This window comes from Sphaerodactylus townsendi, linkage group LG01 (genome assembly GCF_021028975.2).
Source record: "Sphaerodactylus townsendi isolate TG3544 linkage group LG01, MPM_Stown_v2.3, whole genome shotgun sequence".
Lineage (NCBI taxonomy): Eukaryota > Metazoa > Chordata > Lepidosauria > Squamata > Sphaerodactylidae > Sphaerodactylus > Sphaerodactylus townsendi.
Genome location: NC_059425.1, coordinates 177407653 through 177430598, shown reverse-complemented (window position 1 = coordinate 177430598; position 22946 = coordinate 177407653). Strand labels below are relative to the sequence as shown.

The following is a 22946-nucleotide window of genomic DNA, read 5'->3' as shown; positions in this document are numbered from 1 at the left end:
CTGCTAGGTGCTGCATAGTCATTGTGCTAGGCTTATCTCTGCTGCTCCCTTCCCATGTTCCTCTCTGCTTGAATCTCAACACGACGAGCTTTGCCGTTAGAGTGCAGCCTTGAAAAATATTGATAAAAATAGGAATCTGCTTTGAGTTTTGATTCAGAGCCTCAGGCGTCTTGCTGTTTTGTCTGGGTACTTTGGTTCTGAGCCAAGTCTTCTTGTAACCGGTGGGAAAAGGAGGGAGCTGAGTTAATCCCGCTATCTGTCAATTACAATTATCAGACTGCAAAATCATCTCTGTCTTTGAGAAATGACGCTTTAGCTGCATGAATAAACTTCTTCTGTCTTCTCTCACTAGGGTAACCGTGGATTCCCAGGTGAAAAGGTATGTACAAGTTTTAGCGAGGATTAGCACATATGTACCTGTGGTGTATTGCTTGCATTGTCACGTTTGTGTGTTTTAATAAAGCTGCCTCCAAAGTTTGCATTCCCTGGACTTGGGATATAAGCATCAGTGATTTGGCAGGAGGTCTGGCTTTCATGTAGGAGCCTGAACGGGTCTCTGACTCATGTGGCGAATTTAAGCCACTCAAGAAGAACTACCTGCTTCACATTAACCATCTTCAGTCACTGCAGTTTGAACTGGCCTTTGCCATTTAGCTAACAGCAGGGAGATTGACAGTTGTCCTTCCCCTGCCACACACACACACACACACACACACACACACACACACACACACACACACACACACACACACACACACACACACACACACACACACACCCGCCAGACCCTTAAGGCCTAACATATGTTTACCTCACAGTCTAGATGCCATAGAGACTTGGGAAAATTCCTACAATGTCACCATTGATCCCATTTCATCCCCATTTTTTCTTCGCCTCTCAGATTATTGAGGGCAGGGGGTTGCCTGGACAAATGGCAAATCTAGCTATTGGTGAAACCTTGGGAATAGGTATTTTCCTCCAAGAGTTCTCCAGCGTGGCTCATAAATTGCTGACCCCTTTCAAATGGAACCTGAGGAGACTGGCCATCTGTAATATGGTGAACTGTAATAAATTCATGGCCAGTGTGGTATAGTGGTTAAAAATGGCGGACAGTTAATCTGGAGAACAGGGTTCGATTCCCCACTCCTCCATGTGAAGTCTGCTGGGTGACCTTGGGCCAGTCACAGCTCTCTCAGAACACTCTCAGCCCACGCGGAGGCAGGCAATGGCAAACAACCCCCAAGCAGTGGTGGGATCCAAAAATTTTAATAATATGTCCCGATGGTGGTGGGATTCAAACAGTGGCGTCGCCGCATGCACGCACCTCTAGTCCCTATTGGGCAGGGAGGTTGCTTTAGTAACCCCTTCTCGGCACTCAGAAAAAATTAGTAACCGCTTCTAGAGAAGTGGTGAGAACTGGTTGGATCCCACCTCTGCCCCCAAGCATCTTTTGCTGAAAGCCCTACAGGATCACCCTAAGTCAGCTGTGACACGACAGCATGCACACAAACATGGTAATTTGCTCCTTTGTCGCTACAGGGTGAACTGGGAGAGATTGGTCTGGATGGAATCGACGGGGAAGAAGTAAGTTTCTTGAACTACATCTCGTTTTTAAGAAGAGCCTTTCCGGTTCAAAGATGCATTTTGCACAATAAATGCTGGTTTGTTAATTTAAAGTCGTGTTATTGCTTTTTCCAGGGAGACAGAGGCCATCCAGGTTCTCCTGGGGAGAGGGGAAGCCTTGGCGGCAGAGTAAGTGTGACGTTATTCTCTATCATAACTTGAATACAACAACATACGTTTGAAAAATGAACTGGTGCTAGCATCCGAGCAATGTAGGTCATGTCTTCGTGACCCCAGATCTCTAAGAGGCTTCAGTTGTCCAGCATGAGTCAGTGGTGTCACAGCAGATAAATGCCTACAGACCTTGAGAGCCAGCGTGGTGTAGTGGTTAAGAGCAGGTGGATTCTAATCTGGAGAACCAGGTTTGATTCCCCACTTCTCCACCTGAGTGGCGGAGGGAAAAAGGCAGTACTTGGGTGAGGCCTTGGGGCAACCCAATGATAAACTGGAAGGGAGGCGTACCAATAAATATTATGTCTAGGCTTCCGTTCCGCTGGCGGACTCAGGGCAGCTTACAGCATTGAATTAGACAAAATGATAAAACCATCCATAAAACCATAGGATAACCCAGCTCGATAAAACAGTAAGATCAACATCTCCTATGCAGCACAGTGCCCTAATATCAACTGAGGTGGAATAAACATATCAACATGATCCTCTGAAGATGCCAGCCACAGATGCAGGCAAAACGTCAGGAGAGAATGCTGCTAGGACACGGCCATACAGCCCGGAAACCACACAGCACCCAAGTGATTCCGGCCGTGAAAGCCTTCGACAATGCATATCAACATTAACTATAGATCCCTATAACATTCCACTCATACACCCCCCCCCCCCCCCGCACCGGCAACACCAAGACCCCTTCCGCACATGCAGAATAATGCACTTTCAATGCACTTTGCAGCTGTGTGGAATAGCAAAACCCACTTGCAAACAGTTGTGAAAGTAGATTGAATGTGCATTCTTCTGCATGTGCGGAACGGGACAGAAATAGATCAGCAAGACTTCACATTCTCACCCACATACAGACATGCCTTTTTTGTCCTTCCCCGATGCTCTTGCACAGAATATCGCCCCCTCTGGCTAGACCACTGCTGGTTTTTAGTGGGTAGTTGCTTCCTGTGCTTGTGGCTTCCACAGAGCTGCGGGCAAAAAGTGCAGAAGACTCAGTGGAACAGGCCCCTGCCTGCCATTGTGTGCTTTCTTTGACCCCCTGGCCTGCGGACTCCCATCATGGTGGGTGGGTTGTCCGCTAGCCACTTGGGGCTCAGCTGTTGAGGCCTCTGCCAGAGCAGCTTCAAACAGTGGCCACTTTTTGCCTCCATTGACACGCACGCTCTCGATGCTCCAAGAGACCCTCTCCTCAAAGAGCATGTCTGTGTGTACAATTCTCATAAAGCAACCAACCAGAACAAGGAAAAAATCTGGCCGGGCTAGTGGAAAATGATTCCATTGGCCACTTTATCTGCTATCTTCTTGGCACAGGAACTGTTTTGACTCAGGCTGCATGTATAATGTTCAAAGTAAATAATACTGCATGGATTGCCATGGTCCGTTATACTATTCGTATTCCATTATAGGGTGACAAAGGAGGCAAAGGAGAACAAGGAGAAAGAGGAGACCGCGGACTGCGAGGAAACTCGGTAAATACAAGAGATCAACGTCGTTGTCTGTGATGTTTGGTTATTGCAGGAGTGCTATTGAGCAGAAAATTCTTGATAACCTGATCTTGTCCTTCTCTATGGATGCCGGCTCAGGTTACCAGCGTATGAAAATAAGAAACGATGTGCTAAATTCTGGCTCCCTGTCTTGCGCGTACTTTTGTGTGTGCGAACGTGATCTTTAAAATTTTGTTATTGCTTTATTACAACCATATATATATATATTTTAAAGCAGAGGCTTCGACTAATTGCAGAGTCAAAACAAGCACTGAAGCTCCCCTTCACCACAAGAGCTGGTAGTTTATAATTGATTCTCAGGTGCTGAGATAATCAGTGGGCCCTTTCAGGGGAAATAATAATGCCAGAAGGAGAAAGAAAGACTGAAAATGTAGCCCTTTCCAGCCTCAGCTGTGCTTCTGTTCTTTACATTGGACAGCTTGGCTCTGCAATTTCATTTCAAGCAGAAGAAATGAAGAGAGGCAGCGTGGTATAATGGTTATGGTGTTGGACTGGGATCTGGGAAACTCATGTACCCACAGCCTCAACTCTGGCTGATATTTGGATGGTAGACCTCCAAGGAACACCAGGGTTGAGATCCAGAGGCAAGCAATGGCAAACCACCTCTGGAAGTCTCTTGCCTTGAAAGCCCCACTAGGGGTCCCCAAACGTCAGCTGCGATTTGTTGGCAAAAGAGAAAGAGACTGGCCAAAGAGATGGGCTGTATATTGAACTGTTTCTCAGTGCCAGTAGGGGTAGCAGTTCTGTTACAACCAAATGAACCAATCATGGCCAATCCAGACTAATGGGCTAATCTGGATAGGACCATGATAACTTTTTGTGTGAGCCAGTGTGGTGTAATGGTTAAGAGCAGGTGGATTCTAATCTGGAGAACCGGGTTTGATTCCCCACTCCTCCACCTGAGTGACTGAGGCTTATCTGGTGAACCAGGTGTGGTTCCACACTCCTACATTCCTGCTGGGTGACCTTGGGCTAGTCGCAGTTCTTCGCAACTCTCTCAGCCCCACCTACCTCACCAGGTGTCTGTTATGGGGAGAGGAAGGAAAGGAGCTTGTAAGCCACTTTGAGTCTCCTTACAGGAGAGAAAGGTGAGGTATAAATCCAAACTTTTCTTCTTTTTCAACTGAAGCCCAGAAATCAGGTGCCTAGTCCTCAATAAAAACCAAAGCATTGTAGTTCAAATCCACTGTTGCTGGCTGGGACCTCTAGAAATCTCACTTTGGACATGAAAGACCAGCCCTCTTGCGGGGGCAAATGAAATGCTGATGCCCACATACCTGGTGAGGCCAAAATATTAACATATCAGCATGTTAATTTGGAAATACCTAATGATTATTCCATCAGGTTCTGAAACAGATGCTTTAGATATAGAGGCTGTTTCTGCACGGGCGGAATACAGCGACCCAGGGATGCTAAAAACAGCGTCCCTGGGGAGGGGTTTGCACGGCCACCGATGCTGCATCGCAGCAGCAGCGGCCTCGCAACCCCCAAGCGGCGCGAAGCCGCTGTTTCTGAACCTCACTCCCTGGGCAAGGTATTTAGGAAACAGTGGCTTCCAACCGCTGCCGTGCAAACGGCAGTGGCTGGAAGGTGCTATCCTTTTTTTTCCCAAATGCGCCCATTGTCATCGGTCGACGCTGTACAGTTCAGGCTCTCCAGGGACACGCCCCCCCTGCCCTGCGACTCCAGAGCTGTCGCGCAGGGCAGGGGGGCGTGTCCCCTGGTCTGGGCAACACGCCGGAAGGTCGGAGGTAAGGTAAGGCATTCGGGCGACGGCACAGCGCTGCGCTGTCTTCCCTGCCCCTACCGGGACCGTTCGCACGGTCCCGGTAGGGGGGGAGGTGTCGGCATCATATATGCCAACGCACCTCCCGATCGTGGCCATGCGGAAACGGCCATAGATACAAGTTCGCAGAAAGTAATCTTTTGAAAAAAATGCAGACTAAGGCCCTTTCTGCACAAATCTCTTAAAATGTTTGTAAAACATTTGTAAAATGTTTTCAATCCCCCTCCCCTTTTGTTCGCACTCACGCTCTTGAAACAATTCCTGGGTGCCACTACGTGATTTTTCACCCCCTCTTTTAGTTCTGTGTTAAATGGATGCTTCAGTGCTTCACAGCCTTGTGCTGAATTCTCTACTCCTCATATGCTCTATGGCCCCTTCCGCACACGCAAAATAATGCGTTTTCAAACCACTTTCACAACTGTTTGCAAGTGGATTTTGCCATTCCGCACAGCTTCAAAGAGCACTGAAAGCAGTTTGAAAGTGCATTATTCTGCATGTGCGGAATGAGCCTATGCTTCAAAGATTGCCCCCCCCCCCATAAAAGAACAAACAGAGAAATGCTGCCAATAAACAGGTGAACTGAGTGAGCTCAGAAGATGACACCAAGGAAGAAGTTTAGGGAAGCAGAAAAGCATGAGAAACGTAGTCAATAGATTGCACAGCAACTGAAGACGTTTTCAAAGCGTTTCAGCCCAAGAATCGTTTTGAAAGGGGATTTATTTAAAACTTTTTGAGGATGGAAATACAATGGTTTGGGGTAAAGGAAATGCAGAACTCCATGAACATTTTATTTCCAGTGTGCACACCTATGCGTGGGGTTTGTACCTCCTGTTTGTTATGAAATTTAAAGTTTTTGTTTCTCTGCAGTCTTAAGGGATGCAGCCAGTACCTTGGGCTAGACCCAACCAGGTTTTCCACTGATGAAAGGGGTGGGGGGCTTTGACCACTGAACAGGCTATGCAGGGAATTATGAGACCACCCGTTTAGCATGGAGGCCTGTAATATGGAGGGGAATCGGACAAAATGAGTGAAAAACCTTGCTCGTTTTCTTGGTTTGCCAGAGAATGAGCTTGGCTCTATTTGAGAATCCCTGAGCTAGAGTAGACCCACTGTTGCAGATTTCCCCCTTTTAATTTATTTTGCCACACATACAATAGAATCGTTATATGCTTTTATCCCATCTTTCCTCGAATGAGCTCAAAGCCGCACACGTGGTGGTCTCCTTTACCTACAGAACCTTAAATTTCATGGCAAACAGGAGGTACAAACTCCACGCATAGGTGTGCACAAAGCAATTCCGAGCAGAGTTTAGAGTTTGCTTACAAGGCAGGGTTTCCCCCCCTTTCTCCAGCCCTCTGAGTTAAACCAGCCCTCTGTTGGTGGGTTGTATGACTTGAAATTTCTGGTGAGGATTTCACTGTTAGCATTCTGTCCCATATAAAGTAGCCCCTGGACATTCTACATCAGGGGTCTGCAACCTGCGGCTCTCCAGATGTTCATGGACTACAAATCCCATCAGTCCCTGACAGCATGGCCAACTGATGGGAATTGTAGTCCATAAACATCTGGAGAGCTGCAGGTTGCAGACCCCTGTTCTACATCTTGTGGCTTTTCCTCGACTTAGTTTTGTATGTGTAAGGCATATTCGGTGTGGGGGACCAACAGTCAGACATGATACTCCACTTCCACCAGTAGTCTGAAACGATACAGGCCAGGACCTGATACATCATCACTTATGGTCACCTGTTGGGTCCGTCTGACAGTAGGTTTGGATATTCTTGGAGATAAGGGGCTGGAACCTAGGAAGGGTGGGGTTTCACAGGAGACTTTTCAGCAGAGTATAATACAATATGTGGTAGGCTCAGTTGAGGTGGGCATTGTGGCTGAGCATCTCACTGAGCTTCAGAGCTGCTCCGTTCTTCTAAGCATAGCACTCCAAGGACTTCTCTAAACGCTTGATAGCATTATGCCTCCTGAACTCTATTTGATTTTCTTTGCTTCTGCTGTTTTCAGGGTGGGCAAGGATCGAATAGCACTCAGAGAGGATCTAGAGGCCAGAAGGGTGAACTCGGACCAATGGTAAAGTAGACATTACTATATTTACAGTACAATGCTTAGAAACTGGTCAGAACCTACTTAAAACAAGAGCATGGCTGAATACATTCAAGTATTGGATCAAACTATGTTTTAACTCTGATGAGCGCAGTTTAACATATATTGTGCGCCCAGACCTATTTGCCTCCGAATGGTATCAACTTCTTAAATCAAAAATCCACTCTCTAGGTTTAATACTTGAAGACCTCTGTATGCTGTCACCCAGAGAGATTCTGCAAACCTTAAAAAGCAGACTTCTAGAACAGGAATACCATATCTTGTTGGGCCAAGCAAATAAATCATTCTCACCCCTTTCTGTCGGAATAGTACCAGAACAGGGGCACATAGCCAAATATCTTGAACTATCAACTGAACCCCAACAGAGATGGATTATTACAAGGGCCAGATGCAATACTTTCCCATCGGCCATTACAAAGGGTCGCTACCTATCTATTCCTCTCCAGGATCGGGTCTGTCCACACTGTAAAACCAAGTGGAGACTCTTGCTCACATTATACTTGACTGTTCGAGATATGTGGGTATTAGGAATTTCTCTCCTGGGCGGGTCTTAGACAAATCTGAAAGAGACTCTGACAACTCTGTTGTGGAGCTTTTGTTAAATAACACAGAGGCCATGCTCTTGGAAAAAGTAGCAAAATTTCTTTTACAAGTGACAGAATTTTCTAAGTAACGTCCAATGCTAGATACAGTTTATCTGTCTGTGTTTTGAATGTACTTTTGATCTGAACTTCAGAAATGTCTGTAATGCTCTGGAGCCTATTTTAATATGTCTAATAAAGGTTGTTGTATTGTATTGTATTTACAGTACAATAGAACAAAGGGGGGGGAGGATTAATTGGGGGAGAGGGGACCCGAGATAACACACAGAAGATGCTTATTAGAGCCCTATGTTTGTCTTCTGGTCTTTTCATATGTTTAGTATGTTCTTGTTTCTCCCAGGGAGACCCCGGAGCAGATGGACCCCCAGGACCCCCAGGAGGGCCTGGAAGAAACGTGAGTATTGTTTACTGCAAACCCTGCTCACAAATGGTGCCCCATCCAAGGGCAAAAAAGTTACCTTAGAGGTGCACTAAAAATATGGATCAAAACTGTAGCAAGTGGAAGCATATAGCTACTGACAGCATTTTAACCACAGTGTTTGTAAACAGAACTTCTAAATGGAAAAAAAAGCAAGATATTTTTAGTGATAGCGTAGTTGCTCTGGAAAATATGGAATATTGCAAGAATTGTAAAAAAAAATCACTAACCTTGTAACAGTTGGAAACAAACCTGTAAGCGTGAACAGTTTCATTTAAAACGGTCTGTGTTGATTAAAATAAAACAAAAGTCCCGTGGCAGCTTAAAGGCCACCAACATTTGTTTCTATATGACTTCCTGTGAGTGACACTCACATTTTCTGTTTTGTGAAGATGCTCACGTTTTGTGAAGATGCCCACTCACCATGATCCCCCCCATGCCGCTGGCCAGGCTGCCGTTTCCTCAGCCTAAAAGCTATCAGCATCCCTGCTCGCGCGCCCAGCATCCCCATGACCCCGCGCTCTGCACTGTTTACAAGAGCGCCAGGGATGCCGCACGCTGAGGGGGCGCAACAGTGGCAGCGTCAGGGCGGCTGCGCTGTCGCCGCCCCTGTCGTGGGGAGTGCCGGGGGACCCCGCGCTACTCTCCTCAAGTAGCGCGGGGCTTAAGGTAAGTGGGGAAAGGCCCTAGGAATCTTACTTAAGGGAGGAAATTATATGGGGCAGGAATAGTTAAGCAGAGAGTGAATGATATAATTCCCTTTCATGACCTAATTCACTCTTAACTCCTCCTTCCTCCTTGTAATTTCCCTCCCTTAACTAAAATTCCCAGTTCAATCCCCGTATATATCAGAAAGGGAACGTGATTCATCAAAACTTATGCAGAAATGAATGTTTTTGGTCTTTAAGCTCTCCTTCTCCCAGGAGGAATAGATTCTTTGAATTTGTTACCTTGTTCTGGTTGTCCTGCAGAAACAACAACAACAAAAACAGATATGCTGTATTTCAGTTCAATACTCAATGTATCCCATGGAGAAAAGATATCCCCTCTGGGTGTGTGGGGCTTATCTTAGGTAGCACTCTGGAATTGGGAAGTAAAATACCCAGACACCAAGTTATGGATATATTGTGGACCCCATATTATATATCTGAGGATGTAGAGGGGGCATTGAGGAGCCATAGTAAGTGGGAGATGAAGGGAGGCGTGGCATATCGCAGAGCATGAGAATGATCACAGAGAAATGCTGGCCCTATTGCGCATTTATTTGTTTTTAAAACATCTGGCTCAGTCTTCCTTCCGGTTACCAGCTCCAATCTGGGAAACACCAGATTTGGAAAGGGTGCTCAGTAGGGTTGGGAGACCAGGAGTCTTAGAATCATAGAGTTGGAAGGGACCCCAAGAACCATCAAGTCCAACCCACTGCAATGCAGGTACACACAATCAAACCACTCCTGACAGATGGCATCCAACCTCTCCTTAAAAACCTTTAAAGGAGGAGACTCCACCCTACCCTTTAAAGCACCCATTTTCTCTAGAGGAATGGATCTCTGCAGTCTGGAGATGCGTTCAAATTTGGCGAGAACTCCCAACCCCCCCTAGCGATTGGCAACCCTGCTCTCTCCTACTAACATCGGTCACGTCCCTTATCACATGATAGGCAGCACTCACCAAGGAATTAGTGAAGAACAGGAAGTGGGTTTCATTTGGGGCAGAAACAGGAAGTGAACTGTTACCCAAAGCAGCATTTAGGGATTTCAGGCAGTCCACAAAGGAGGATTCCCATGCCCCAGGCTTGGTAGTTGATTGGGGGAGAAAGAATAAACAAGTGTTCAGTTGATCCTCCTTCCCTGTATCTGAGGCCTTAGAAGCAGCTCTTGGCCAAATAACCCTTAACTTCCTGACGAGTCCTGGCATGAGCCCCCCAAGTGCTGACCCCAAGAGAAAACAGAGAGCAATCCATGTGTTTCATACGAAGACTGGAAGGCTTAGTTCCTTGCAGAATTCACTGTTAGTTGTTGTTAACAATTCCATTCCCTATTAAACATGCCTGTTGCTTGATTGATCTGCAGGGAGGACAGGGCAGAAGAGGACCCCCCGGTGTCAAAGTAAGTGTCAATAATCTATATCCCTTCTGATATGTTGATAACCATTACAAACAAACCAACAAAATCCACCTGAATACAACATATATGGGAATGTTGCAGGGGGGTGGGATCAGATGGCAGTAATCTAAAACTGAAATTTTGGGTTGGAAGAATTTGCTTGAGGGACTTCCGCCTCCCCATGACCCTGCCATATAATTAGTTTCTGCTCTGGTCATACAGCATCTTCTGCAGGCTGCTTCTGTACTCCATTCAAAACTTGTCTATAGGTAGCATTCAGTTGGTGTCTGTCGAGTTTCTATCCTCTGCTTCTCCAAAGAGCACCTTCTCCTCATTTTATTCTCATTACAACCCTGTGAGGTAGGATAAGCTGAGGTAATAGTGACTGGCCCAGTGGTAAACTTTGTGCCTATGTGATTATTAGAACCCAAGTCTTCCCAGTCCTAGTCATATTTGAAACATTACACCACATGGTGAGCACTTAGACAAACCTAGGAACTGAAGCAGTCTAGAATAGGTTGGGGAAAATAGGCTTGGTTAGTACCCTAGGAATTCGGTAAAATTAGGATTTGGATTTATTCAGGCATAAAATTATCTGTATGCCTGAATAAGACAAATAACATATTCGGACATACCTGAATATTCTGGTATACCTGAAAAATTTGGGTCTGTCTGATTTTTTGGGTATTTTTGGTAGTTTTACGTTTTTAAAGCTAGCGGCACCAAAATTTCAGGGTCTCATCCAGAGACTGTCCTGATGATATCATCCTAGTTTGGTGAAGTTTGGTTCAGGGGGGTCCAAAGCTATGGACCCCCAGAGGGGGTGCCCCCATCTCCCATTGTTTCCAATGGGAGCTAACAGGACATGGGACTACCAAACTTCACTAAACATCAAGACAGTATCCAAATGAGACTCTGAAATTTTGGTGCCGCTAGCTTTAAAAATGCACCCCCTGACAAGCACCCAATGAAATTGCCCAAGATTCTCTGCTCTGTGGTGACTTGACTCCATTGTACCCAATGGGGAATTTCTGTGCAGGCTGCACATTTTTTAAGATAGAGGCACCAGACTTTCAAGTTGGCTCCAGGAGGCCCTTCTGGTAATAGCATCCAGGCTTCTGGGGGTTCAATTTTATGGGCCCCCAAAAGGCTTATTTTGTTTCCCCGCTCCTACACATGAAGCCTGCTGGCTGAGTTCTCTCAGAACTCTCTCAACCCCACCCCCATGTTCAGTTTCATGGATATTTCTAGCCCCAGTTAAAGCCATCAAAGGTAGCGGCTATCTCCATTCACTGTCATCCCAAATTCCATAATTGTGAATTGTAGGAAGATGTACTCTCCTTTGACTGTTCAAGATCTACCACCCCTGCCAATGCCATTAAGTTAAGTCTGCTTATTTCCTTGTCCTGTAGGGAAACAGAGGTCCTGGAGGTCTACAAGGGTCTGTAGGAGAGCAAGGTACCAGAGGGCCACAGGTGAGTGCATTTTGAGCTTGTTTCTGACAGCAGTTTTAGATGGTCCCTCTCTTATATTATGGTACATTCCAAAATGGTGGCTGTGTGGCTTCTGTTGCACCACCTTGAAGTAGAAAATTCCATGAGCTAGAATGGACATTGTCCAACACATGGAATACCGCAAGTGGACGCAGATGCAGCAGAGAAGGCAACCACAAAATGCAAAAGATCCAGTAGGCCTATATCAGTTCTCTGCTCATTTCACAAAATAAGGAATGGGCATGGCAGCCATTGGTGACTGTCACTCAAGGGTACAGAGTGCAGCCTTCTTGACTAGTTTTGAGAATGGCTCAAAGAGCCCTTAAATGTTGAATTTGTTTCTACACAGTGAAGATTCTCCATTCTGTTTTTGCTGTCACTTCAAATTCAGAAGCATATGTATTGGTGACTGAGCTTCTTCAAGGGGAATTGTTTATTAAGTAGCATTTTTTAAATTTGTTCTTCAAAATCTTTTCAAAATCCAAAACACACACAAAGACGAAAGCCACCAAATTATAAAGTACTTATTCCATAAGACTCCCAGTTTCTTCTGCACTGAATATTAACCCTTAATCTCTAAAAACAATTGTTTGGCAATAAGTCATTAAGCATCAAAATGAAATTAAATCTTCGGTGTCATTACTAATAAAAAGTCTCATTTTTCTCTGTCGGTTCTTGTTTTAGCAGTCCTTCATCTTCAAAACCATTAGGCAGCAATTTTTTTGTGCGTGTTTCGTCTAAATATTCTCTCGAGGGTTTCCAATTGTCTATGAACTTAATTAAATTCTTTTATTTGAGTAGCAAAGTTAACTTGGCCATCTCTGCCAGTTCTAATACCTTCACCCACCATTCTTCAATTTTAGGTATAGCTGGAGTTTTCCATTTTCATTAGTATTTTTGCTGTTACTGTCAAATATAAATCAAACTTCCATGTTTTCTTTCCACCTCAAGGGGAATTTTTTTGTGCATCTTTTTTCAACTTAACCTGTCCACACACACTCTGTAGTAATCACACATTGGGGGTGTGAGGATCACCGGTGCTGTGTAGACTTGCCACTCATGTAATTTTGTTTTTTCATGCACACACTATTAGTGTAATATTGACGTATGGATAATATAACTCCAAACCATTTTGAATTCCCTCCCCGCAATTTCTTTCCAGGCAAGCGAGACAAAAACTGCCTTTATATCTTAGCAATTGAAAGAGTTGGAAACGTAACTTTTTAAATATGGAAGCTGGGAAGTCAAAGGAACAACATTTGAAATGGAAATAGATTGGAGGCAATAGATCATTCTTGCACTATAACAATTAGCTGAAAGTTCTGTGGCGACAGAACAGGAAAAAAATGGCACCTGCAAAGGACTGATGGTGGGAAAATGGTGAGATCTTTGCAGCAGGAAAATGTTTTTTCTTCTAGTTCCAGGAACAGTTCAAAGTGCTGGTTCTTACCTTTAAGGCCCTAAATAGCTTGGGACCAGGATACTTGAAGGACCATGTCCTCTCGGACTGTCTACTATCTACTTTTAGGTGCCAAGCCAAAAAATATCTTTGAACACATGCTTTTAATTATGTGTTTTATCTTACTGCCTTTTAAAATGGTCTGCTTCCTGTTAGAGCTCTGTTTTATGAACAGTTTTTATTCTGTTCATGTCCAACGGCTTAGTTTTAAAAGGCTGAGTGAATGTGTGCAGAACATTTCTATATATTTTGCCATAGCTCGGTTTTCTTCATGCAGGGAAAAAGTAAATACAACTTGATTCTTTCGTTTGTCTCATATCATAAAAAGAGAAGCTGCAGTGCCGTAACTTGGATCTTGTGTCTTGGATTATTCATCTCTCTTGGTTTCAACCAAGTGGTGTTTTTATGTCAGCCGTGATTTTTGATTCTTTGCACAGGGACCTCCTGGCCAAGCCGGAACTCCAGGTCTTCGAGGAGAGCAAGGCATCCCTGGGCCAAGGGTAATGCTTCATTCATTCATTCATTCATTCATTCATTCATTCATTCATTCATTCATTCATTCATTCATTCATTCATTCATTCATTCATTCATCCATTCATTCATATTCCTGAGATGATACTGGAGTCTCTGATTTGACCGAGTAAAGGCAACAAAAACCTTAGGGACACTGAAGCTGTTCGACATGTACAAAACCCAGCATTTCATGTTTAGAATTGTTTTGGGGAGGAGGAACGTAATCTGAACCAGAAAATGCTCCAGTTGCGTATCCAGGGGAAATGGAGCCCGGGGGCAAAATCTGAATTTTCCACACACACACACACCCTGGCGTCCAGCTCTATCGCCCAGAGCCAGCAAGGTGCCCAGGTCTACAACCTGGAGCCAGCAAGGTGCCCAGGTCTACCACCCAGAGCCAGTGAGCATGGCCTGGGCCCGGCGTCCCCCCCCCATGTGATTAGATGGCGTGTGCCCAGGGACACATGATACCCCATGTTCCTCTGGCAGATACGCCCCTGCTCCAGTGGCTTGCTTCTTGGCCCTCTGGCTGCCCACTGTGGACATCCCTGGTGGTGGAGCCTAGGGAAGGCAGGGTTTGAGGAAGGGGTGGAGCTTTGCAAGGACGTGATGATATATAGAACCTATCCTCCAGAAGAGCTGTTCTTTTCAGAGGAATTAATCTCCATAGTCCGCAGATCGGTTATATTTCTGGGAGATCTCCAGGCCACATCTGAAGTGGGCAACCTTATGACCACCTCTAAAGCAACTCACAAAACTGGACCAGGGTTCAGCATCTGTGCTCACTGGGTTGTCTGGCAGTGGTTTCCCTCTTCAAACCAGAGGGAGAATACGAGATGCAAAAAACCTTGAAAGATAACCAAAGCCTAGGCAGGGGTGGATTTCCTGTTCAGTTTTATAAAAATATGTTTGCCCAGCCAATGAGAGACCTTTTCAACACTATATTTTAAAAAGGAAATATCCTCCCACACCTGGAATGAAGCCCATGTAGTTGTTCCAAAAACTGGAAAATATTTCACTTCTTAATCAAGATGCTGAAATCTTTACCTCGGTATTAGCAGCCAGGCATAATGCCACGAGAGCCCGAGTAAAAGAATGTCATCATAGCTTGAGTAAAAGGAGAATAAAATGGCCTTATGTAACAATGGCAGATTTCTGGTGGAAAAACCTTAAATTTGAGGAAACCACAAACTGTTTTATCTCCCGATACAGAAAATACCTATGATTGTTTGGAGATAAAATTACCTCCTGAGTTAATTAAGTGTATAAAATGTGAACTAGGGTTCTTCGGGGGGGGGGGGGTGTCAAAGCCCAGTATAAAAACCCAAGTCATCATTACTAACTTCAAAACTCAAACTTGTCAAGTAGACAGAATTACAAGGCAAGAAATCTTCAAATTGTCAAACCATATTTTTCTATGGGAAACGATCTTTGCAATGAAATGATGGCTAGAAGAAAATACATAATCACTGCTTATTACCTGGATCCGACCTTAGGAACAGGCGCCACTACCATGGGATTTTCAAGCTGTCTCTGTTTTAGAGATTGGTACACTGCTACTGAATTTTAAGGGTTATAATTGTTTTTTAATTATTGATTACGGAGGTTGTTGCTGTCAACCGCCTAGACGCAGTGGTGGTGAACCTTTGGCACTCCAGATGTTACGGACTACAATTCCCATCAGCCCCTGCCAGCATGGCCAATTGTAGTCCATAACATCTGGAGTGCCAAAGGTTCGCCACCACGGGCCTAGAGCCCTTCAGGGATGAGGCAGTCTATGAAATCCAAAAGACAGACAGACAGACAGACAGACAGACAGACAGACAGACAGACAGACAGACAGACAGACAGACAGACAGACAGACAGACAGACATTGTTGTTCTGGGACAAATGGCTAAAAATTCTTACACTAACCCTAACCCCGGTTCAAACTCTTTTGAGCCAAGAAGTCTGAATGAATTAACCATCCTCCAAATCACTAAAAAGATAATATACACAGAATATGAGAAGTCACTAAAAATAGTGTTTGCAGGTAAAACTAGGAAACAACATTCCTTAGTATCGTTATCTCCAGAAACAGCATCTTTAAATAGTCTAGGAAACAAGAAACAGCATAATAGAGGAATAAGGAGAGCTGGTGCCATTTTACAAAACAGATCCATATATCAACATAGGTTAATTTCTGTTATGTATCAGTGTTTAGGAGAATATATTTGGGCTGAAGATCCAGTATATATATAGCAGTAGAAATTTCCCCCACAGCTTTTTGCTATGTTTGTGGGATTGAGAAGCCAAATAAGGAGGGGCAGTATATATCTCTGACTTTCCCCCCAATGAATCGAAAACCTTTTCAGGGAGCTATTTCTATAAACAGTACAGGTGGAGAAAGGCATTAACCTCAGTCCTCCCCCCCACCAACTCTGGGTCCCTGATCCAGATCTGATTCCTTCCTGTAACATTAAAGAAAATGTCAATAATGCCAATCACGTATCAATAACATGCGGTTTGGCCCTCCCTTTGTGAAGGGCAGGAGAGTTCACGTGAGAGAATCCGTGTCAATACTTTAGTCTGATGACTTTGCCACAATTCTCAAACGCTCCAGAGTTAACGAAAAGTTCAGAACCTGAAACTGTAAAAGAATTTGGTCGTATCTGGTAACAGTTTATTCGGTTCCGTTGCAGAGCCTTCCCATTGTTGCGCTTTAATCCTGATCCGACTTGGCTTCTTCTAGCGGCACTAAAGAAAACATCAACAGAGCCAGTCATAGATCAGTAACACGTAGCTTTTCAAGAAAATAATCTTACTCATAATATTTTGAACAACTCTAATAATAAAGAACTTGTTTCCACTACTGCACAAAGTGGTTCTGGCAACCCGTCCCCTGCTCCTGCTGTTATATATCTCTGCTAATATATGTATTTTACTGTATTGTATGTTTATATTTAACGTTCATTGCCCTATTGAAAACTTAAGACCTTGTCTCTGCAGGGTGGAGGAGGCCCGCCTGGGTCTGCAGGAGAACGTGGCAGGCCTGGACCCCTTGGCAGAAAGGTTAGTGTTGAAATACTGATCTCATGTACTTAATTGTGTCAAAGTCCTAGTGAGACCAACATCCTTGTCAGCATCTGAAAAATAATGTGGCAGAATAACACTGAGGCACCTACTGCAGAGGCTGTGGAACATACTTAGCTTTGCCAGTTCTAGGTTGCTAGACCTCAGTGTAGAGTTCACTCTTGTTCAACCGCCCTCTGTCAGCCATTCTCAGCCAGGGTTCCGTGGTACCCTGGGGTGCCGTGAGCATGTCCCAGGGGTACCGCGGCAACACTACCGCCCCCCCTCATTTTTGTGGTGTCTCCCACCGGCGCCAGCAAGGACATGGAGCTGGCCCAAGGGGCAGGGCCTGCCGCAAGGTCAGCAGCCACCCCCCCCTCCCCAGTGCTTCCCTTCACCCTGGGAGGGGAAGGTGGGGGTGTGGCAAGCAGGGGCAATGGAAGGGGAAGGTGGGAGGTGGCGGCAGGGGTACCGTGAGATATGAAGAGTGAGGTCAAGGGTACCCTGACCTTGAAAAGGTTGGGAAACACTGCTCTAAGTAAAACAACAACCTACTAGTGCTTGCCCCCACCAGAGGTTTGGAGTGAGATGCTGCCAAGGTCTTCATCTTACTGTCTTTCTCCAATTAGCTCTCTTATCTCATAATCAGCTATTGTGAAAGTACCAGATTTCAGCTTCCATCTTTTTTCGCCTTTCAAAGCTGTGTGTCTTCAACAGCCCTCTTCCTACCTTCCCTCCCCCAAGATCTCCTAGGCTCTCCCCCATTTCAAGCAAGGCAGAGGTTCCTCCTTTAAACACCACCAGAGTCCTTCCCTCTGCCTCCTACCTGTGTAAAATTACTGATGTCTTGATTCTAAGGCAGTTCTGTGAGTTCATCAGTGAACTAGCCATCCTAGTGCTATAGGGGAAATTTGAGGGGGGGGGGTCTGTTAGCTACCCACCATTAGCATTTGAACAGTCATCCTCTCCATTCAAGTTCACAGTTCGCATTACAATTTTTAACCTGTTGCATCGGAGTTCCCTTGACCTGATTTTTTAGACGGTCACACAGCTTCAGTGAGGGAGCTTATTTCTCAAGGGGCTTCAGAGAAAATGGCATGGGTGGGCAAATACAGACGTGCCCTTTCTTTCCTTTGTGCCCTGGGGCCAGGCTGAACTGGGACCCTGTCTGCTTAGAAAACGAGTAACAGTGTCAGAGCCAGGCTGAGGTATTCCAGCCGTTAATGCATTAAAAGTTGTAACATGTAGGCCCCTCCCGCACATGCAGAACAATGCACTTTCAATGCACTTTCAATCCCCTTTGAAGCTGGATTTTACTGTGTGGAATAGCAAAATCCACTTGCAAACAGCTGTGAAAGTGGATTGAAAGTGCATTGTTCTGCATGTGCGGGAGGGGCCACAGTCTGAGCTTTAAGAAGGCTAATGGCTAGCTGCAGCCATTCTACAGTTGGGAAGGTAACAGCAAGCGGTGACATATCTAGACCAACGTGAGAACAAGCAGACTATAAATTGCATACTTCTCTATGACCCTTTCTGCACAGTGGCGGCAGCGCTTCTCCACCGGCATAATTTATGCCGGTGGAGGTGTGGGGACTGCTCCGCACGGAGCCGCCTCTTGGTCGCCCTCCCCCCCCTCACCTGCCTCTCCAGCGTCGCTCGGGAGGGCTGCAGGGACCTGCCCATGCTGCCCTCCGACCCCTGGAGGTCAAAGGGCAGCGTGGGTGGGTCCCTGCAATCCTCCCAAGCGACACTGGAGAGGCAGGTGAGTGGGAGCGACGGGGAAAGGGGCGGCTTCCCTGCGGTGCGGTTCGCACCATGCCGTGGGGAAGATGCATTTTTTTGAAAACCTCACTCAATGAATGAGGTTTTCAGGGACGGCTTCACACTGCCCGGGGAAAGGCAGGATGGGGCTGCTGCCGGCCATGCGAACGCTCTCCCAGGGACGGCGTTTTTGCCGTCCCTGGGACGCTTCATTTGGGCCGTGCGGAAAGGGCCTATGAAAGTTGTCATTAGTTGTCATTCCATCACAGTAATTATTATTTCTCCTGTCAAGGCAAGAAATTTTAATCATCACTGGTCTGAAAATGACAGTTTTTTTAAAAATTTTCATTGCTGGGGATAATTTTTTATTTCAACTTTATTAATGTACAATTAGAAAAAAAACACAATGTCAAAACTTTCAGTCTAATAAATGTTCCACCCTAAACTCAAAACAAAACTTCCAACCTCTCCACAAAAACAGGACTAATCTCTTTCTAAGCTATCAATTGCTGTCCTTGTACTGAAATGCTTATAATAATGTCTAATTTCTACTCCAATTGAATCTACTCACTGCTTTCTAATGTACAAAGACTACGGTTGGCAAATCTTTTTCTTTATTTCATCAGGTAGGCGATAAATAGTTTCCAAGTATTAAGATACATTTTTAAGTACGGTCCCCACCAATTTCCTTCTTTTGGTGGAGTCACGATGGATATCTTACTATATTATTATTGCTATGTTTATAAAAGTTAAAGAATGCACAATTCCCACTGCCCCAATCTTGTGCCAAAAAAAGCAGTACAATGATCGCAACAGCCAAATAGTACATTAGCTGGCTAACTTTTCTGACTCAGAGCACAGAATTCATCATAATCTTGCAGAAGTAACCACAATTAACGTGGCCACTCATTCGCCAGTCAGTGCCGTTGATTAGAAACAGACTGAAAGGATCCGTGGGTGTGGATCTTCTCAGAGCCTTCCCATGTTCAGTTACAGCCACACACAGTGGTGGCCATCTTGGATGGGAGAAGGAGTTTCACTCCTCCCCTTCACAGTTGTCAAATCAAAATTCCCCTCCCCCATGCTGATTTTACCTTTGAAAGAAAGACAGTCATGATCCACTTTTTCTTTTCTAATAGCAGCATGGGGCATGGAAGGGTTAAACTCTTCCCATTCTAGAGTGTTGTGGGTTTTGCGGGTTGTATGGTCGTGTTCCAGTAGCATTTTCTCCTGACGTTTCACCTGCATCTGTGGCTGGCATCTTCAGACGATCCTCTAAAGATGCCAGCCACAGATGCAGGCAAAATGTCAGGAGAAAATGCTACTGGAACACAGCCATACAACTCAGAAAACCCACAACACTCTAGTGATTTTGGCCATGAAAGCCTTCGATAATACATCTCTTCATTCTCCTTGAGCAGATCTGGTGGGGAGAAGCGATAATTAATGTTTAAAAACTCACTCCTTGTCTAGTTGGGTTCAAATTCAAGTATTACTCTGCATTGATATAGTGTTTTAAGATATTCAAAATACTTTGTGTACAATGTATGATCTTTACTCTGTAATTCGGGGAGGGGGATGCATTAGGAGTTGGCCTATGGCTATTCGGAGCATTCACGGGGAGAAGCAAGTTCAGAAGCAGAGACTCCTTTTCATTAAGAGGGACGTCTCAACCACTAGGCTATATTGTCTTACCTGGTAAATCCAAATGATTTTTTTTTAATTGCAGGGCGAGCCAGGTGACCTTGGTGCAAAGGGCCCCGCAGGTCCTGTTGGGCCACGAGGAGAGACGGTAAGGATCACAGTGAACAAGAAGAAGAAGAAGAGTTTGGATTTATATCCCCCCTTTCTCTCCTGTAGGAGACTCAAAGGCGACTCAAAGGGGAGACTCAAAGGGGCTTACAATCTCCTTTCCCTTCCCCCCTCACAACAGACACCCTGTGAGGTGGGTGGGGCTGAGAGAGCTCCGAGAAGCTGTGACTAGCCCAAGGTCACCCAGCTGGTGTGTGTGGGAGTGCACAGGCTAATCTGAATTCCCCAGATAAGCCTCCACAGCTCAGGCGGCAGAGCTGGGAATCAAACCTGGTTCCTCCAGATTAGATACACGAGCTCTTAACCTCCTACGCCACTGCTGCTTCACAAGGCTAAAACAATGTGCTAAGCTGAAGCTGGTGCTAACTAAAACTGTCCAGTTACGGCAGACTGAACATTTCCATGACTTCATCTCTGAGAGGCTGAGTAGCTCGATTCCTCCAGCTAAGTGCAGCCAAAGTGGCTGGTTATCCATTTCACAGAAGTCACTGTTGAGGTTTATTCCCAAGCATCTCAGACCGACCCCTCTCTTTGCAGAGTACACACAGGAAATTGCATTGCAGTTTCCTGCATGATGTCTTTTCAATCTTGCAGGGAGACGACGGACGCGATGGTGTGGGCAGGCCGGGAACTAAAGGCAGACGGGTATGTACAGTCCCTGGGTCTGAACTGATTAATTCCTTTGCTCGAGAACTGAGACATCCAAGAAAACTTTGCTGAAGACTTCAGTAAAAACAGGGCTTGATCTGTGACACAGAAGGTTTGCTTCTGCTCAAGGGCCTCCTGCTCTTTAATGACTCCACCCACCATCCCTTGGTGCCCCCTCTGAGAACCTGTGTGGTGCCGCCTTTCTCTATCTCACACCCCTCCCCAAAAGCCCTCTTGTTAGTGAGGTCTTGGACTTGACCCTATAACCAGAGATGGAATCCAGCAGGTTCTCACAGGTTCCCGAGAGTAGGTTACTAATTATTTGTGTGTGCCGAGAGGGGGTTACTAATTGGTGATTTTGCCACGTGATTTTTGCCTTACTTACGCCCCTCCTCTCAGCAGTAGCGCGCAGAACTTGAACCAGTCTAGCAGGAGGTGCACCGGTGTGCATGGCAGCCTGCGCCTGCGTGCATTCGTTTCCTGCCCAAGGACCGGTGCAGTGGGTGCGTCCTTGCCACAGCCCCGCCCAGGAATGCCCCGCCCCCGGAATGCCCAGTTACGCCCCTGTCGTGCCCCGCCCATCCCCATTGGCCCTACGCCACAGTTTGAATCCCACCACCATGGGAACCTGTTACTAAAATTTTTGGATCCCACCACTGCCTATAACCCTTCTTCCCAAATGCAGCCGAGCTTTGAGTCCACGTAACGCAACTGTTCACGTGCATTTCCTGCTGTGCCTTTCTCTTCCTCCATCTTGTTTCTCTTTAGATTGTATGCTTCATGTGGGCAGGGATCTGTTCTTTTTAGCCAATGAAATGCTGCAGCGTGCTGCATGTGTTGGTGCTGCTGTGCCAATAGTAGCGACAATAATGATTGCAAGAAGCAACCACTGGTATGCTTGGAATTGGCAGATGGCACAGATGGCAAGGAAAAAGGTACTCCATGACAAGTCATAAATCAAACAAGATTTTGGCCCAGATGGAGAATGAAAGTACATTTGGAGAGGATAAGTGCACACATGCCTGTAAAAATATTTAGAAGAAGCTGTGACTAGCCCAAGGTCACCCAGCTGGTGTGTGTGGGAGTGCACAGGCTAATCTGAATTCCCCAGATAAGCCTCCACAGCTCAGGCGGCAGAGCTGGGAATCAAACCCGGTTCCTCCAGATTAGATACACGAGCTCTTAACCTATGGTGCTATAGTGAAATAAAAGTGAAACTAAAATTCTCCCCCCAACATATTCTCCCCCGGAAACCACACAGCACCCAAATTTAGAAGAAGAGTTTGGATTTATATCCCCCTTTTCTCTCCTGTAGGAGACTCAAAGGGGCTTACAATCTCCTTGCCCTTCCCCCGTCACAACAAACACCCTGTGAGGTGGGTGGGGCTGAGAGAGCTCCGAAAAGCTCCGAAAAGCTGTGACTAGCCCAAGGTCACCCAGCTGGCGTGTGAGGGAGTGCACAGGCTAATCTGAATTCCCCAGATAAGCCTCCACAGCTCAGGTGGCAGAGCTGGGAATCAAACCTGGTTCCTCCAGATCAGAATGCACCTGCTCTTAACCACTGTGCCACTGCTGCTCATTTACATGAATATAAGATATAATTCTGAACATTGACTCTGTAAAAACCCGGCTTGAAAGCAGACAGACTTAAAACGTCTTTGTCTCACTTGGGCCAGGGTTAGTTGAAGTTGACCTTTGACCCCCAAAAGCTTCTCCAAGGATTCATATTGCCAGTGTTTACAGTGCCACTGGATTCCTGTTTATTTTCGCAAAGCACTATTTTGATGGCATGTAAGTGCTGATCCCAGGGCATGTCAGAAGCAGTGACAACATGTTGAACCGAGTCCACAAAGCAACAAGAAGTTTGTGCAGACCTTGCTACACT

At 45.7% G+C, this 22946-nt stretch overlaps 1 protein-coding gene across 1 annotated transcript in view; it reads left to right on the top strand.

The window, feature by feature from the left end:
* COL6A3 (collagen type VI alpha 3 chain) overlaps positions 1 to 22946 on the top strand; it is an 89894-nt gene that overhangs the window by 25218 nt on the left and 41730 nt on the right. Inside the window, exons 6-17 of the mRNA XM_048506261.1 lie at positions 353 to 379; positions 1540 to 1584; positions 1699 to 1752; positions 3204 to 3266; positions 7102 to 7167; positions 8143 to 8196; positions 10290 to 10325; positions 11735 to 11797; positions 13712 to 13774; positions 16778 to 16840; positions 20331 to 20393; positions 21008 to 21058. Of these exons, the coding sequence (XP_048362218.1) occupies positions 353 to 379; positions 1540 to 1584; positions 1699 to 1752; positions 3204 to 3266; positions 7102 to 7167; positions 8143 to 8196; positions 10290 to 10325; positions 11735 to 11797; positions 13712 to 13774; positions 16778 to 16840; positions 20331 to 20393; positions 21008 to 21058 (648 nt within the window). The remainder of the gene's footprint in view (positions 1 to 352; positions 380 to 1539; positions 1585 to 1698; positions 1753 to 3203; positions 3267 to 7101; positions 7168 to 8142; positions 8197 to 10289; positions 10326 to 11734; positions 11798 to 13711; positions 13775 to 16777; positions 16841 to 20330; positions 20394 to 21007; positions 21059 to 22946) is intronic.